Source organism: Macadamia integrifolia, chromosome 7, assembly GCF_013358625.1.
Source record: "Macadamia integrifolia cultivar HAES 741 chromosome 7, SCU_Mint_v3, whole genome shotgun sequence".
Classification (NCBI taxonomy): domain Eukaryota; kingdom Viridiplantae; phylum Streptophyta; class Magnoliopsida; order Proteales; family Proteaceae; genus Macadamia; species Macadamia integrifolia.
The window spans coordinates 25,312,863-25,326,650 of record NC_056563.1 but is presented as its reverse complement, the minus strand read 5'-3'; the positions used below and the strand labels follow the sequence as shown (position 1 = coordinate 25,326,650).

General features: G+C 38.0%; 2 protein-coding genes across 5 annotated transcripts; one reads left to right on the top strand and one right to left on the bottom strand.

Annotated features, from left to right (window-relative positions):
• LOC122083487 (protein POLLENLESS 3-LIKE 2-like) lies at window positions 1-2,238 on the top strand. The gene is made up of 4 exons (XM_042651318.1): window positions 1-343; window positions 464-676; window positions 777-932; window positions 1,021-2,238. Exons 1-4 carry the CDS (start codon window positions 176-178, stop codon window positions 1,945-1,947), a joined length of 1,464 nt encoding a protein of 487 aa, XP_042507252.1. The 5' UTR covers window positions 1-175; the 3' UTR covers window positions 1,948-2,238.
• A 470-nt stretch (window positions 2,239-2,708) lies between these two features.
• On the bottom strand, window positions 2,709-10,435 carry LOC122085172 (probable L-ascorbate peroxidase 4, peroxisomal). Of its 4 annotated transcripts, none has more exons than XM_042653631.1 (10): window positions 10,284-10,435; window positions 10,044-10,187; window positions 8,840-8,964; window positions 8,201-8,250; window positions 6,411-6,476; window positions 6,282-6,330; window positions 4,537-4,619; window positions 4,365-4,444; window positions 4,178-4,280; window positions 2,709-3,194 (listed from the first exon to the last, which is right to left on the bottom strand). In XM_042653631.1, the coding sequence occupies exons 2-10, from the start codon at window positions 10,154-10,156 to the stop codon at window positions 2,997-2,999; spliced, it is 867 nt and encodes a 288-aa protein (XP_042509565.1). In that variant the 5' UTR covers window positions 10,157-10,187; window positions 10,284-10,435; the 3' UTR covers window positions 2,709-2,996. The 4 variants fall into 4 exon arrangements, with proteins under 4 accessions (XP_042509565.1, XP_042509566.1, XP_042509564.1 ...); XM_042653632.1 differs by having other exon boundaries at window positions 10,044-10,192; window positions 10,284-10,426; XM_042653630.1 differs by having other exon boundaries at window positions 10,044-10,397.
• Window positions 10,436-13,788: the final 3,353 nt, after the last annotated feature.

The window sequence follows — 13,788 nt, the reverse complement described above, 5'->3', positions numbered from 1 at the left end:
TCTCTCTCTCTCTCTCGTGTCAGGATCACTGACACCTCTAACCTCACTCGTCCCAATCTCTTATCATCCGTTTACTCTCTGTTGTTATCCATTTTAAGTTCACCACTGAAAGTTATTCTTTATCTTCCATAGATCTTCCTCATTGGATCGAACTGCAGAAACCATTTTCGTAAAGATGATGCAAGATCTATGGAACGCCCCAACAGGTTTCAGACCTTCCAAATCCGCTCCTTGTTCACCAGTGAAACCTAGCGGGGTCTCCAGAACTCGCTCCGACTCTTTTCATGTCACGCACAAGGTCCCAGTCGGTGACACTCCGTATGTGAAGGCCAAAAACGTACAGGCAAGCCGCTAGCTTTTCTTGTCCCAATATCTCCAAAATCAATTGAAATTTTTTATTCTTCTACATTTGTTTCTGTTTTAGTTAATGGAAACCTAAAACTTTCTGTTTTATGTGGATCAGCTCGTGGACAAGGACCCAGAAAGGGCGATTCCTCTGTTTTGGGCTGCCATTAATGCTGGAGACAGAGTTGACAGTGCTCTGAAAGACATGGCGATTGTGATGAAACAGCAAAATCGAGCCGAGGAAGCCATTGAAGCTATAAAGTCACTAAGAAGTCGATGTTCAGAGCAAGCCCAAGAGTCTCTGGATAATATTCTCCTGGATCTTTACAAGGTTCCTTATTTTCATTCTTTTCTTTGAACACTCAGTTTGCCTCTTATGTAAGATTAAACAGTTTATATATTGAGAAGAGAATGGTGCCTCTACTCTGCAGAGATGTGGAAGATTGGATGATCAAATCGCACTTTTGAAGCACAAGTTGTTTTTGATTCTACAAGGGATGGCGTTCAATGGAAAGCGTACCAAAACTGCTCGATCACAAGGAAAGAAGTTTCAAGTTTCTGTGGAGCAGGAAGCGACTCGCTTGCTGGTTAGAATTTATTCCCTTCTACCTTTAACTTTGTTCTCTACGAAACTCCTTACTTGATGATTACATTGAAGGGGAATATATATTGCAGGGGAACTTAGGTTGGGCACTTATGCAGCAGAACAACTATGTTGAAGCAGAAGAGGCTTACCGACGGGCCCTTTTGATTGGACAGGATAATAACAAAATGTGCAATTTGGGCATCTGCCTGATGAAACAAGGGAGGATTGCAGAGGCAAAAGAAACTCTCAGACGAGTTAAACCGGCTATGGCAGATGGCCCAAGAGGTGTAGATTCCCATCTTAAAGCCTTTGAAAGGGCTCAACAGATGCTTCGGGACCTCGAATCAGAAATGATGAATAAGGGAGTAGACCAGGTCGAACAGAGTCGGCTCTTTGATAACTTCTTGGGTTCTTCTTCAATTTGGCAACCTCAGCCTTGCAAGGAGGCCTCGGTCCTCCCCTGTGTCTCTGTGAATATGACAACAGCAATGATGCCGAAACAACAAGATAATTTTGCGGACGAGAATGTAGATTCCAACAGAACAGCTAACCAGAGAAGCTTAAAACCTGCAATTCCATCTGGGAATTCACTAAAGGTTGATGCACCACCATTCTATTCATCGAAGTTAAATAAAGACCCAAGTGAGGACCAATTTCACGATCCTCTGGGTCGACTCAAGAGAACAAGGTCTGGTCATGTTGCGCCTTCTCTGCTCAGAGGAGTCGAATGGGAGATCTACACAAGACATGCTACATCAATTGGAACAGAACAACCAGAACACAAGGCTAGGAGGTGCTCTACTCTGATAGAAGAAGAAAATGCAGGCAAGTGGGCAGACTTGTTACCAGATAGCATGGACTTTGAAGAAGCCATCATAACTGCGGTTCTTGGTTCAACTAATGAAACATCCAAGACAGTAGACACTTCTAATAATCCTGGGATATCCCAGAGAAAGATCGACAAGAGGCTAAGAGTTTTCCAGGATATTACACTCTCACTTAGCCCCCGAGCATGACTCAAATCAGCATCGGCTAAGATTCCGGTTTAGAAAATTTTCGTAGTCAATGTTTTTAGGTTTGGAGATGAACTTGTTCTCCTCAGCTCCATTCATAATTTTAGTTAATTTTAGTTCCTTCTAATAATTTTATTCATTAATTTCTTCTGAAAAAGATGGGCAAATCTATAACATTATATGGCCCTTCTAGCTAATTTTATGTTTAGTCAGCTATTTTTTGTGTAGAGATACTTAATCTAATTAGTGAAATTGTTCCAATCCAATAATTTTATTGGGACAGTTCTTGAGCCAGTAGTACATCATTCTTTCCAGCTTACAAAGAAATTTAGTTGGGGCGAAGATTTTAAAAGCAGCACCTCCTCCCCAAGTCTCAACAGTATGGCACATCAAGAATGGGCAGAGAGCCATAAAATAGGTAGTTGAGTAAAATTTAAACATCTAAATATTTTTTGAACTCACCAGAAGGTCCAGACTCCACAGTGTACACAGGGTAATCCTTACTGGCATCTATCTGCACCTTTTCCGGAAAAAAAAAAAATTTGATACTTAATCCTCATTCTTCCCCCACTCCCAACTCTAGCCTTTATAATATTGACTACAATATCTGAAACCAAGATAGTAGTTCAAATTGTATCTTTTACTAACTGGTGGGTCAACTCTGTAATAGAAACTGATTACCAACCACCCTGTAATAGATGACTATAACTGGCTCCCACAAATATTGTGGCTACTTTTGCGCATTTAGATACCAGGAAGTTGAATTTGCTACAGCAGAAGTAAATGGCCATACAGCCTTTATAATATTGACTACAATATCTGAAACCAAGATAGCAGTTCAAATTGTATCTTTTACTAACTGGTGGGTCTATATCCCACTTAGGTAACAATTATGCCGCCACTAATTAAGCGTAAATGACATTCGTATTCAAATGAAGTATAGAATAACCAGTTCACTATTTTGCAGACATGAGCTTCATTCAACTGAGGTGTATAGAACGGATTGCCTGACAAGTCCAATCAAGCACCGAGACCAGCAAACCAGTTTTGATTTACTGGACTCTTCTGTGAGCTTCATATAAGAAACTGATGATCACCACAGCTGCAGCAACAGCAACTCCCACTGCACTTTGCGCCAATATGGTACCACACTTTACCTCTGCTTTGGAACCAGAAGACTTTGGAGTAAACCCCAGTTCTGAAAGCTTCTTGTGTGATTCTGCATAGTCTCTGAAAAACACATCCTCATCCTGCCGCCAAAAAGCATGAAGTTATGGCTTAGTACAAAAAGACATTGAAAAACTTTTTTTGTGAAATGATTTGAGAAAAAACTTGTTCCTACAAGCCAAATTTCGGTTGGAAAGGATAACATGGTGCGAACATGTATACAGACTAACATGTGTTGTTCTGCTGGTCTTCAGAAGCATAAAAGAAAAATGGATCTTGCATCCCAAACAATTCACTCAACCCACCAATGCATCAAACTGAAATGACTGGGATAGAACACAAACTGAAAGGAATTACATAACCAAAGAACACAACAAAAACTACTTATTTAAAGGAAAATAACCACAAAAGGTTAGTGGACTTTCACGCTATGAATTTACTTTGCCTATTAATGCATCAATTTGAGTCTAGGGATGAGCAATTAATATTGACTATAATCCAAAAATCAGACCCACTTGGATCACTACTAAACCTTCTTCATATGTAGTTCTTGAGGATTACTGCGCAGTTTTGAGTTGCCCATGTTTTGATTTTACAGAACGGATGGTAAATAATAAACTGAAACATAGCATTCAGTTTGAATCTAAAGGAAACAGATCCCTAGGGCAAGCTGGGTCAACCATGATAACTTACCAGCACTAATAATTATTAAAATAATTAATATTAATGTTGTTGTTTTTGTTGTATACAATCTCCCTGGTAATTATTGTCTGGGTTCAAGTCAGACACCTAGTGCCTATGCAGGTCCAGACAACAACACATGCATCCGTGTAACATAAGTTGCAGGCCAGCAGGAAACTTCAATGGTGCTTGGAGTTTAAAATCTAGGCCCCAGGTTTCAGGTCTATATTAACAAAAAGAAACCATGACAAAGATAATCCATTTTGTGAAGTCGTGGAGAGCTTCAATCTCAGGAAATGACATAAAAGAAACATCTGTCATTACTCATCACAATACTTCTTATGATATAAACTGTGTAGTCCTTAAGACACAATACCCATTATACCTTTGCATACAGCTCAACATAGCGGCGGAACTCAGGATCCTCCAACAGGGCCTTGTCCGTGGGAAGCTGCAGTAGCTCATTTGTTTCTCCTTTTAGCAGCTCTCTGATTACAATTTTAAGTGTTAAGACATAATGTGATTAGCGTATACCTCCAAACAATGAAGGATAACAAGGGTTTAAATCTTACACAAAATAGGAATTGTCAAACTTCAAAGGTTCCTTAGTCCAAGGTCCCTCAAAGCCTGACCTCTCTGGATGTGCCATTCCCTACAGCAACAAAACCCAACCAAATTGTCTTGTTATATGATATAAGAAATATCTATATTCAGTAGAGATGAGAATTTTGTAGATATGATTACCAATGTGTGGCCCCCAGATAATGCGACAATATCTTTGTCATTCAAACCCATCCTATAAAACACGTCCCTCAGATGTTGTACACCTGCAACCAACATTGGCAGAAGAGATGATGAGTCAAATTCTTTTGAGTGTTCTACAGAACCCATTACACAGAGATATGAACATTAACAACAACTATGATACTGATGACATTGAGGGGCAATCAGTCAACACCCTCATCAGAATATGCAACAGAAGAATTTCCAGATTGAACAACCAAAGATAGACAATAAATTGAATAGCCGAGAGAAAATCATTCTCAAAATAGTGAAGTTAACTAGAAGATCAAATAGCCAAATCAACTAAAATTGAGATGAGCGTTAGTATTTGGAAGCACGCACGCTCATAGTAATACTTAAGCCTGAAATATCATTAACTCGGAGCTATATACCAGGGTTCCCAAGGCCTTTAACATGTCTGATTTCCAGGCTCAAAGAAACCTGTTCTAAGCCCCAAGTTTAATGTTTTCTCTTAAAAAAATCATCAGCACTTTGAATAGATCTTATATATGAAACTAAAAATCTACCAATTAATCTCAAAAAGAAGAAAAGCAACATATTTTATCAACATTTCACCCATTCAAGTTTGTAAAAATAAAACCAGCACAGAAATTTGAAGCCAGAACATAATCAATTGATCTCCATTTAATCCTCAAAAATTCAGGAAGACAATTACTCTCAATGGAAGTTCGCAGCCTTTATAGAGACTTAATTTTGAACTCCAACTCAAACTAAGAAACAACAATAAACAAACAAACTGAAACTTTTGAAAGGACCTGATTTGTTACCTTTCTTGACTCCATTGCCTTTCAACTGTATTGAACACCCCTCTCACTGTTCTTTCACAATACGATATATAAAATAAAACTCCCTAAATATGGCAGATTTACACCCGAGTCATCCAACACAATCTGGTGACAGGGTCCAACCCATTACAGATACTTGTATACTCATTCCATTAAACATCTGGCATCAAGAAGCTCATGAACTTTGCTAACTCATATCGAACTCCTCACGGTCAATAGGAGGTAATAAGACTATCATTGCTAGTCCCCTTTGTAACCCACTTTGTGGGCCAAGGTGAAATTAGGGTTGAAGACACAACCAACCAAAATCCATAATACCGATTTGCATGTCAGTGTCTACATATGCACTACAGAAAGAATGAAAAGCAACACCAATATCTCTCTGACTAGAATTTGACAAGAATTTGCATGAAGCAATTCCAAAATGTTTTGAACATTGTACACAATTTACAAAGGTTAAATGAACAAAGCTTTAGGCTTTTAAAAGTTACTCCTTTCTCACCCTTTTTTTCTTCTTCTTTTGAATTATAATTTGAGAAGCTGACACTAAACATCTTGGGTCACCACAATTGCCACACTTGCAAGTTTGGAAATTTTTTTAATTCGAACACATACTTTGAGGCGATAAGGCAACCCCGACTTGGTGTCGCCTTTCTTAATTAAGTCCACAATGAAATACAACTGAGCTAGTGCTAGACTAAATGAAAATCCTAAACCATAATTATTTATGCATTAGACCTCAAACTCAGCCCAACAATACAAGCAATTGTCTAGCTGGCCAATTTGCTATGCACTCCAACTGCCATAAACATTCTTTCTGCTAAAAAAAAAAAAAAAAAAGTAGCTGAAAGGCTAATGGCTTCATGTGAATGTCACCATATCAAAGGGGTATTGACAGACCTTTCTTAGCATCTGGAAGTCGACCTTCTTTGGGAGAAGCCAATGAGTCCTGATGCAAATATAAAACTTGTTACTGAAGAAAAAAGACGTATACCAGCTACTTTGGTATGATACGTCACACTAAGATACCTTTCTTCCAGGAACAAAGTCAATGGTGGGGCCTCCAGTGACCTCAACAGCAACAACTCCAGCAAGCTGCAAAAGGAATTGGTTCAATCACAGATGTGTAAAGTCAAAACTGGTTCAAGCATGAACGGAACTACTAGCATTCATATGTTTTATTAAGGGTAAGGGTTTCCTAAACAGCAGACAGGTAGACCCCCTGGTCATCCCTTCTCACATGCCAAGTTCATCCCAATTGGAGTTTGCCACGTGGCAAAAAAGAAATTTGAAAATCCAGGACAAAGGGAGAGTGCACAACAATGGTCAGAGCTCTGTCAGTGTGCATGCTAATGCATGGGATGGTATATTGAGTTAGGCACTGGAATTTGACACATGGCTGATCCAGATCATGTCCTCTCTATCCAACAGTCTGACTTTCCACATCATCTTTCCACGTAGTCTCCAAAAGGTGAACCGTTTAGGAAGCCCTTCCAAAACGGATAAGTGTAAAGACAAATTTTCCTTTACATATAGCAACAAATATGAACGCAATTGGTAAACAACTTAGAATTAAATTTCTAAACAGACCATTTAATCCAATGTAACAAGGAAAGTGTTTTCTTCCCTTTCCAGGTGATGTGAGGATTTAGATTAATGCATGAAAACAGGGAAACCTCGTACCTTAGAACTTTGAAAAAACAAAGTTGATCAGCTATAGGATTAATTCGTATAGCCACCAAAAAAAAAAAAACCCTTAAATAAGTGTGAAGGTGAAACCAGAAAACACACATAAAGACATTAAATCTTGTGAATTAAATTCAGAGAAAGGGTCTTAACCTCAAAATATAACCAACTCCCTCCAATTACCCAATACATGGCAAACGGCACAACGTAATGATTCATCTTAAGACGGATGAAAACAGTGTTTAGGCACTATTTTGTAGATAAACTGTAAAATGAGAGGAAATATCTAACGGAATATTGTCAACTTATGACTCTTGATTTTTTTATTAACCATTTTAAGTTGTTATCATCTGTAGTCAACTTCTAGCTATACATGAAATTTCTATTTTTATTCTGATATACCATTTTCATGTGATATGGTGCAGATAGAGAGGAACCAAGAGACAGCAGAGGGCAGGATGAAATCACGTTCAGAGAATTAGTGAAAAAAGATATGGTGCCTAGGTTAAAAAATGATAAGACCTTAGAAAAAGTTGAACAGGGAAACAGGATTCATGTGGCTGACCTCGTTTGGTTGGGATAAGGCTTTATTGAGTTGAGTAGAGTTGTATTATACAATAATGTGTATTTTCATCCTAAAACTAGCGAAGGGACAGGCACACACCCACACATGAAAATGGACAAGAACATACACATCCCCATGCAAACAAATGATTAAATGTATGCACACACACACACACACATACATGCATATGTACACAACAAGCTCAAAAACACAGACACACAAATATACATGCATATCCAAAGAGACAAGTACCCGACCACCCATTAACACATGGAAGGCAACTTTCTGGGTCAGAATTTGCATGAAGAAGCCCTTCCCACTTGAACCGGTATGTAGAGAAGTAAAAAGAACAAAACTCAATCCCTTGGCTAGTAATAATTGCAATTTGCTGTAGTTTCACAGAGCAGTGATTTGCATTTTCACAATAACAGATGCCTATCCCACCCAAAAGAAGAAATATAATAAAAAAAAAATGGAATTCTAAATGTCAATAGATCTTCATAATTTCGAAATGAAACTACATAATCTACAAATAACAAATATAAAAAGCACTAATTACAACAGCTACCTGATAAAGGTCTGCATATGTAATCTTTGGATGTTTTGCCTTCACTTCTTCTGGCCTCGGAAAAAAAAGAAAAAGAAAAAATGAGTTTCCTTAAAACAAGAGCAAGCTGAAAAGAGAGAGAGAGAAGATGCACTGCCTCTTCCAAAAAGTAACCAGCCAGAGTTTTTACATTACATAAAATGAGCTTAGTATCAGTTAGGTTCAATCATCCTATAAGATCATGAACATCAACCAACAAGTTTTTCAATTCGTAGGAGCTTTTCATCCAGCTCCTTGGACCTTTCACAGATGAATCAGAGATGAATACCAAGTTATTGTAAACTGGAAAGGCCTGAGTAATATAATTACTACACAACTGCATTATCCCTGTTTCTGAATGGATCATATTGTGCAAAATTGATGATATCAGAGTACAAAGATGGCCTAAAAGTTATCAAGGCATTCACTAAAAAACTATTACAAAATCAGTAACATATCTTAGAGGGTACAAGTTCATGTAGATGATAAGAACCACTAAGTATTCAAAAGTGCTACGACATTATACCAACCAGAATAGTAAATTAAATTCATCAAACAAAAAAGGAAGGAAGTGCAGCCATATAAAAATAAAATAAAAAAGGCAAGGAAGCAAAAGCTGACCACATAAATCTATCGCTTTTTTTAATCCATTATTGGAACCATGCATGTACTCTTCCTCATTGCGGATTGAACCATTTGGACCACCTGTATTTGTCTTAACATCATAGGTGCCAGCATCATGCCATCTGCAAGAAAGAAGAAAACACAATTTATTTTCATTAGCCCCTGCATACCTCAATCACAACACTGGCCTAAAAGCTCACTAACATAAAAGGGTCCAGTAGATAAAGCAAATTCAAATCAAATAGAATTTATACAGATGTGGTGTGAAAACTAAATGGTATGTGAATATGATGATCAACCTATGGACATGTTATCTGACATATGGTATAAGTTAAAGGCAAAGAAGCAATGGCCATGAAAATAAATCCAAATCTAGAATTTGAATGGAAATCAAGTTAACCATCTTATCAGTCCCCTGGAACAAATCCAGCAGTAGTTACAATAGCCCTCACTTAATCACTAATCTAAAATTGAACAAAAACAGAAACGTTCAATTGGTAATAATCCTTTGGAATGTTACTCTTCCTACTTTGAGGCACATTAACTGAACTCAAATCATCATAGAAAAATATTTTCAACAATTAAAATCCAAGCACAAAACAATGCAAATTGTAACATGCCAAAGGATGCCGACAGACTAAAACAGGGCAAAAAAGGGGAAAGGGTGGGGGGAAGATTAAAAAACGATTGAAAGCCACTTGAGAATGAGGTTAAAAGGTACAAAAGATAGCAAAGAGAGCGACACAGGCTTGAGGTACTCCGCATCAACAAAACAGAGCAAAGTGGGGGTTGGAATTCACTTTCAGATGACAGGAAGAGATATAAATTAACATGACATGTAGACCCCGTCAAAAGAAAATCCAAAAACCAGCAAACTATCAAGCCAGCGCAGAAGAAAAGGCCAACAATCGAATAAGAGAATATCAACAATCAATAACCAATTGATTGAATGAAAATTCAGATGACAGAAATCCCACCAAATGTGAGAGAGTCATGAGTAAAAGAAACCAACATTACGGCTAAAGAACAAGAAAAAGAGAAACATATCAATTAGGCCAAACGAAGCATGATAGGGGCACAGCTCTTGCAGGAGATGAGCTCGGCAGATGATAGAAACCCAACCAAATATGAGAAAGTCATGCATATTAAAGAAGCCAAATTACAGCTAAAAGAACAAGAAAAGGAGAAAAAGATCATTTACGCCAAACGAAGCATGATAGGGGCACAGTTCTTGCTGGAGATGAGTCCACGAAGATTCCGACGAGCTTTCTCGATTTGCTTGAGGTACTCCGCATCAACTACAGGCGCCGCCATTGTTTTAGCTCACACCTCACCTTCACTGCAACTGAACTTCAAGAACAGAGAAGAACACTTAATACTTGCATCAAAGAATCAAAGAATGGAGTGGAAATGGAAGGCAAGGAAGTAGAGGATGGATTGCCTTGAGAATTGGGAATAGAAGAACCAAAGAAAGGAAGGGATAAGCAACTTCGTAACTCGCAAGTCGATGAGCTATTCAAGTTATCAGACAAGCTGAGAATCTGAGTGCTTATAAAGCTTCTTTCCTCTTCTTCTTGGGTTTCGGACTTTCTGGATGGATCGAACCAATACGTCATCCACGTCCTTAACGATCCAATTTTTATCGTCCACACCAGTATCTGTCACTCCTCTTCCGTGACATTTCAATTCAACCCAAACTGCCAAAGTGCCAAAGGGCTAAGGGCCAACGGACGAATTTGCCACACCCCATTGTCAGGTGTCACGGGCCAACGACATCGTGTGCTTTGATCATCGACACAATTTGATCTGACGATTCCCAATCAAGATCCTATTGGATGGTTTATCAAACCGTTTTAAACCAAATTGAAGTAAATCGGTTCGACTTTGATTTGAAAAACTAGAATCAATTTTTTATTTGGTTCAATTTTGATTGCATGATTTAGACTGTTGAACCAAAAATAAAGTACTTAATTTTGATTCGAACAAATATGGCTTTTTGTTATAAGTTGGTCCAAACACCTAAAATGGGATCTGAAATCAAAATTGACTTGAATCGAGTCAGTTTGATTTGGTTTTAAAAATGTGTTACTATGCTTGGTTTAGTTTTACTTTTTGTTTATATCTTAAACCAAATCGAATGAGTATACCATCTCTCTCTCTCTCTCTCTCTCTCTCTCTCTCTCTCTCTCTCTCTCTCTCTCTCTCTGTGCAAGAAAAATAACGCCTCTTCTGGTTTAGAGAATCTTTTCTCATATTTCATATTTGGTTGTCTAGGATACCTACCACTTGCTCATTCAAAACTCCATTGCACGAGCAACTTGTAATGAATTGTTTATGTCTCTTCAGTAATCTATATTTTTTTGCTCTTACATGTGATTGACCTTAATTTTCTCCTCAAAGAGAGAAATAAAGCTATGAGGTTGCATAGCATATGCTAGCGTCTCTTAGTATCTATTTATCTCTTATATAAACATGGAGAAATACTAATATACCTTATAACAAGTAACTCAATCTCTATTTTAAATTAGAGAGTCCAAATTTATTATATATATATATATATATATATATTGGGAACTATAGATCTTTTTTCTTTTTTTTATAGATGGGGAATCGAATCTGAGACCGTGCACCTAATCCACACAATTCCCAGTTCGCCCTAACTATCTGGACAACCCACGGATAGGTATAGAATAAATAAGAAAACACACACACACACTCACATAATGCGTGCGACAGGGTGATCCCACGACCTCCTCCCCTGAGTGCCGACTCTACAAGCCGAAGCTACCACCACTAGGCTATCCTAGTATTCGTAAGAACTATGGATCTACCTGCACACCAAATTCAGCTATAAAGTTGAAATGAATGTCGACATATTCTAAACATAATGAGACACATAAGATGTAATTCTAATGGGATAGATGACAAGTGCAATTTATGTAGCATCCCAATTCGATAGAATCAAAGTGTAAAATGGGATAGATGAAAAGTACAATTCATGTAACATGCTAATTCAATGGAAGCAAAGTGTCAAATGAGACGAAAATATCATATATGGTGTTTTATGATTTCATTTGCATTTCAACTTATATGGGAAAAACAACTGTCTACGAGTATGGTCTACGGTAGGGGTGTCAATTCGTGGTTCGATCAGACTAAATTGATTGGGACCGACCACTTATAGATCGGCCTGGTCCGGACCATTTATTAAACGTGTCGGGCTTGAGCTCGGCCCATTTATAAATGGTCGGCCTCGATTTTGCTACTTGGACTGTCGGGCACCCGATCGAGATCAACAGAATAATGCCCGATCGAGACCAGCCTATTGTGCACCGACTTGGCCCAACCCTTTCATGATTGTAGAATACCTATTTTACCCCCCAAATTAAAAAATAAAAACTAAAAAGTAAAGACATGTTCACATTTTAAATAATGGTTATATTTGGTATCATTTATTGATTTATTGTCATTTTTTTGGGCTTGCATGAGTGGGCCGGAATATAAGAGCACATTTTAAAGAGGGTCCGTTTAAAAATCGGTTAAAGCCCGTTTAACATTAAACATGTACGTAGCCCGGTTAAGGCCCAATTAAAGCTCGATTAAGGTAGCCCGATTATAACCTGAGGCCGACCGACCGAATATAAAATGTATCATGCCCTCAATAACTAAGCCCGATTACTTAAATAGGCAGACATGGTGTAGCCCTTGAAAGTCTTCAAGCTCGATTAAGCCCGACCGATTGACACCCCTAGTCTACGGCAACGTTATCATGTTTCGAACGCTTTCTTACATCAAATATAAACGGAGTTAAGTGATCTATCGAAATTTTGGGATATAAAAATATATCGATAAGGGAGCGTTTCGCTATACAAAGAAGCACTCTTGTAAACCGATGTGAATAAAACGAAAGAATGTCGATTTGAGTAATGCAAATATTGATAAGAATCTAATACTCAAAAACCTAAGGGTTCTTTCCCTTGTTCCCATATAAAATGATATATGTGCCCTCTTATTTAGAAGAGGAGAGAGATACATGCAGAGATAGTGACTGTTAAAAAAAAAAAAAAAAAAGAGAGAGAGGCTATTCTCCCATAGATATAGAATCACTTCCCTTCAATTATATAAAAATTTTAAAAATCTTCTATTATCCTATGTTTTTGTCATTACACTAGGCACGAACAAAATTAAATTTGACATATAAATACGAGAAACGAGCTCCCGAGATCACTAGAATTAGGCCCACTTCGGCCTGCCACGTGGTTGATATGGCTAGCAGGTCTACACAAATTCGCCATATTATTATGTAATGGAGATTGCCGACCCAAGTACGCAACCCAAAAAGGGGTGAGTTACCCGAGTATGCATCCCGAAGAGTGAGAACAGTGATTCGGTTTGGCTTGATCCAATCGGTTCAACCGGGTCGCCCTCCTTTTGACACCTCTAACGGACACGCAATTCTAAGTTGATATGAGATACCGGAACTACTTCTACAGATTCTACACTCCATCTACCTCACCATTGGATCCTGTTTCTCTGAGATGTGAGTACAGGATCTAGTGATCGCAAGGCTGCCTAGGCAGTGTTCCTTTCCTTCACCTTAATCAAAATTCTCTAAGATATAATAAACCAAATTAATTAACTATTATCAGAAAAAGCATCATTAATTAACAATTTAATTACCCATAACACCCATCCGAGTCCTTCCAAATGACCCGGAAAATATTCCTCATTTAAATGCCATTCCAGAATTTAAGCTCCAAAATACCAAATTTACCTCGTATTGCCGTTGAAAATTTGATCAGACCAAATTACCCTTCTACAATCAACCAAAGGCAAAAATCATGAAGGTAGTAAGAGAAATTAGATGTAGATGTTAGGGGTATTATCGTACGTCAAATTTTCAATATAAGCTAATGTTCTGCGCTCTGCCCGATACACATTTGTCT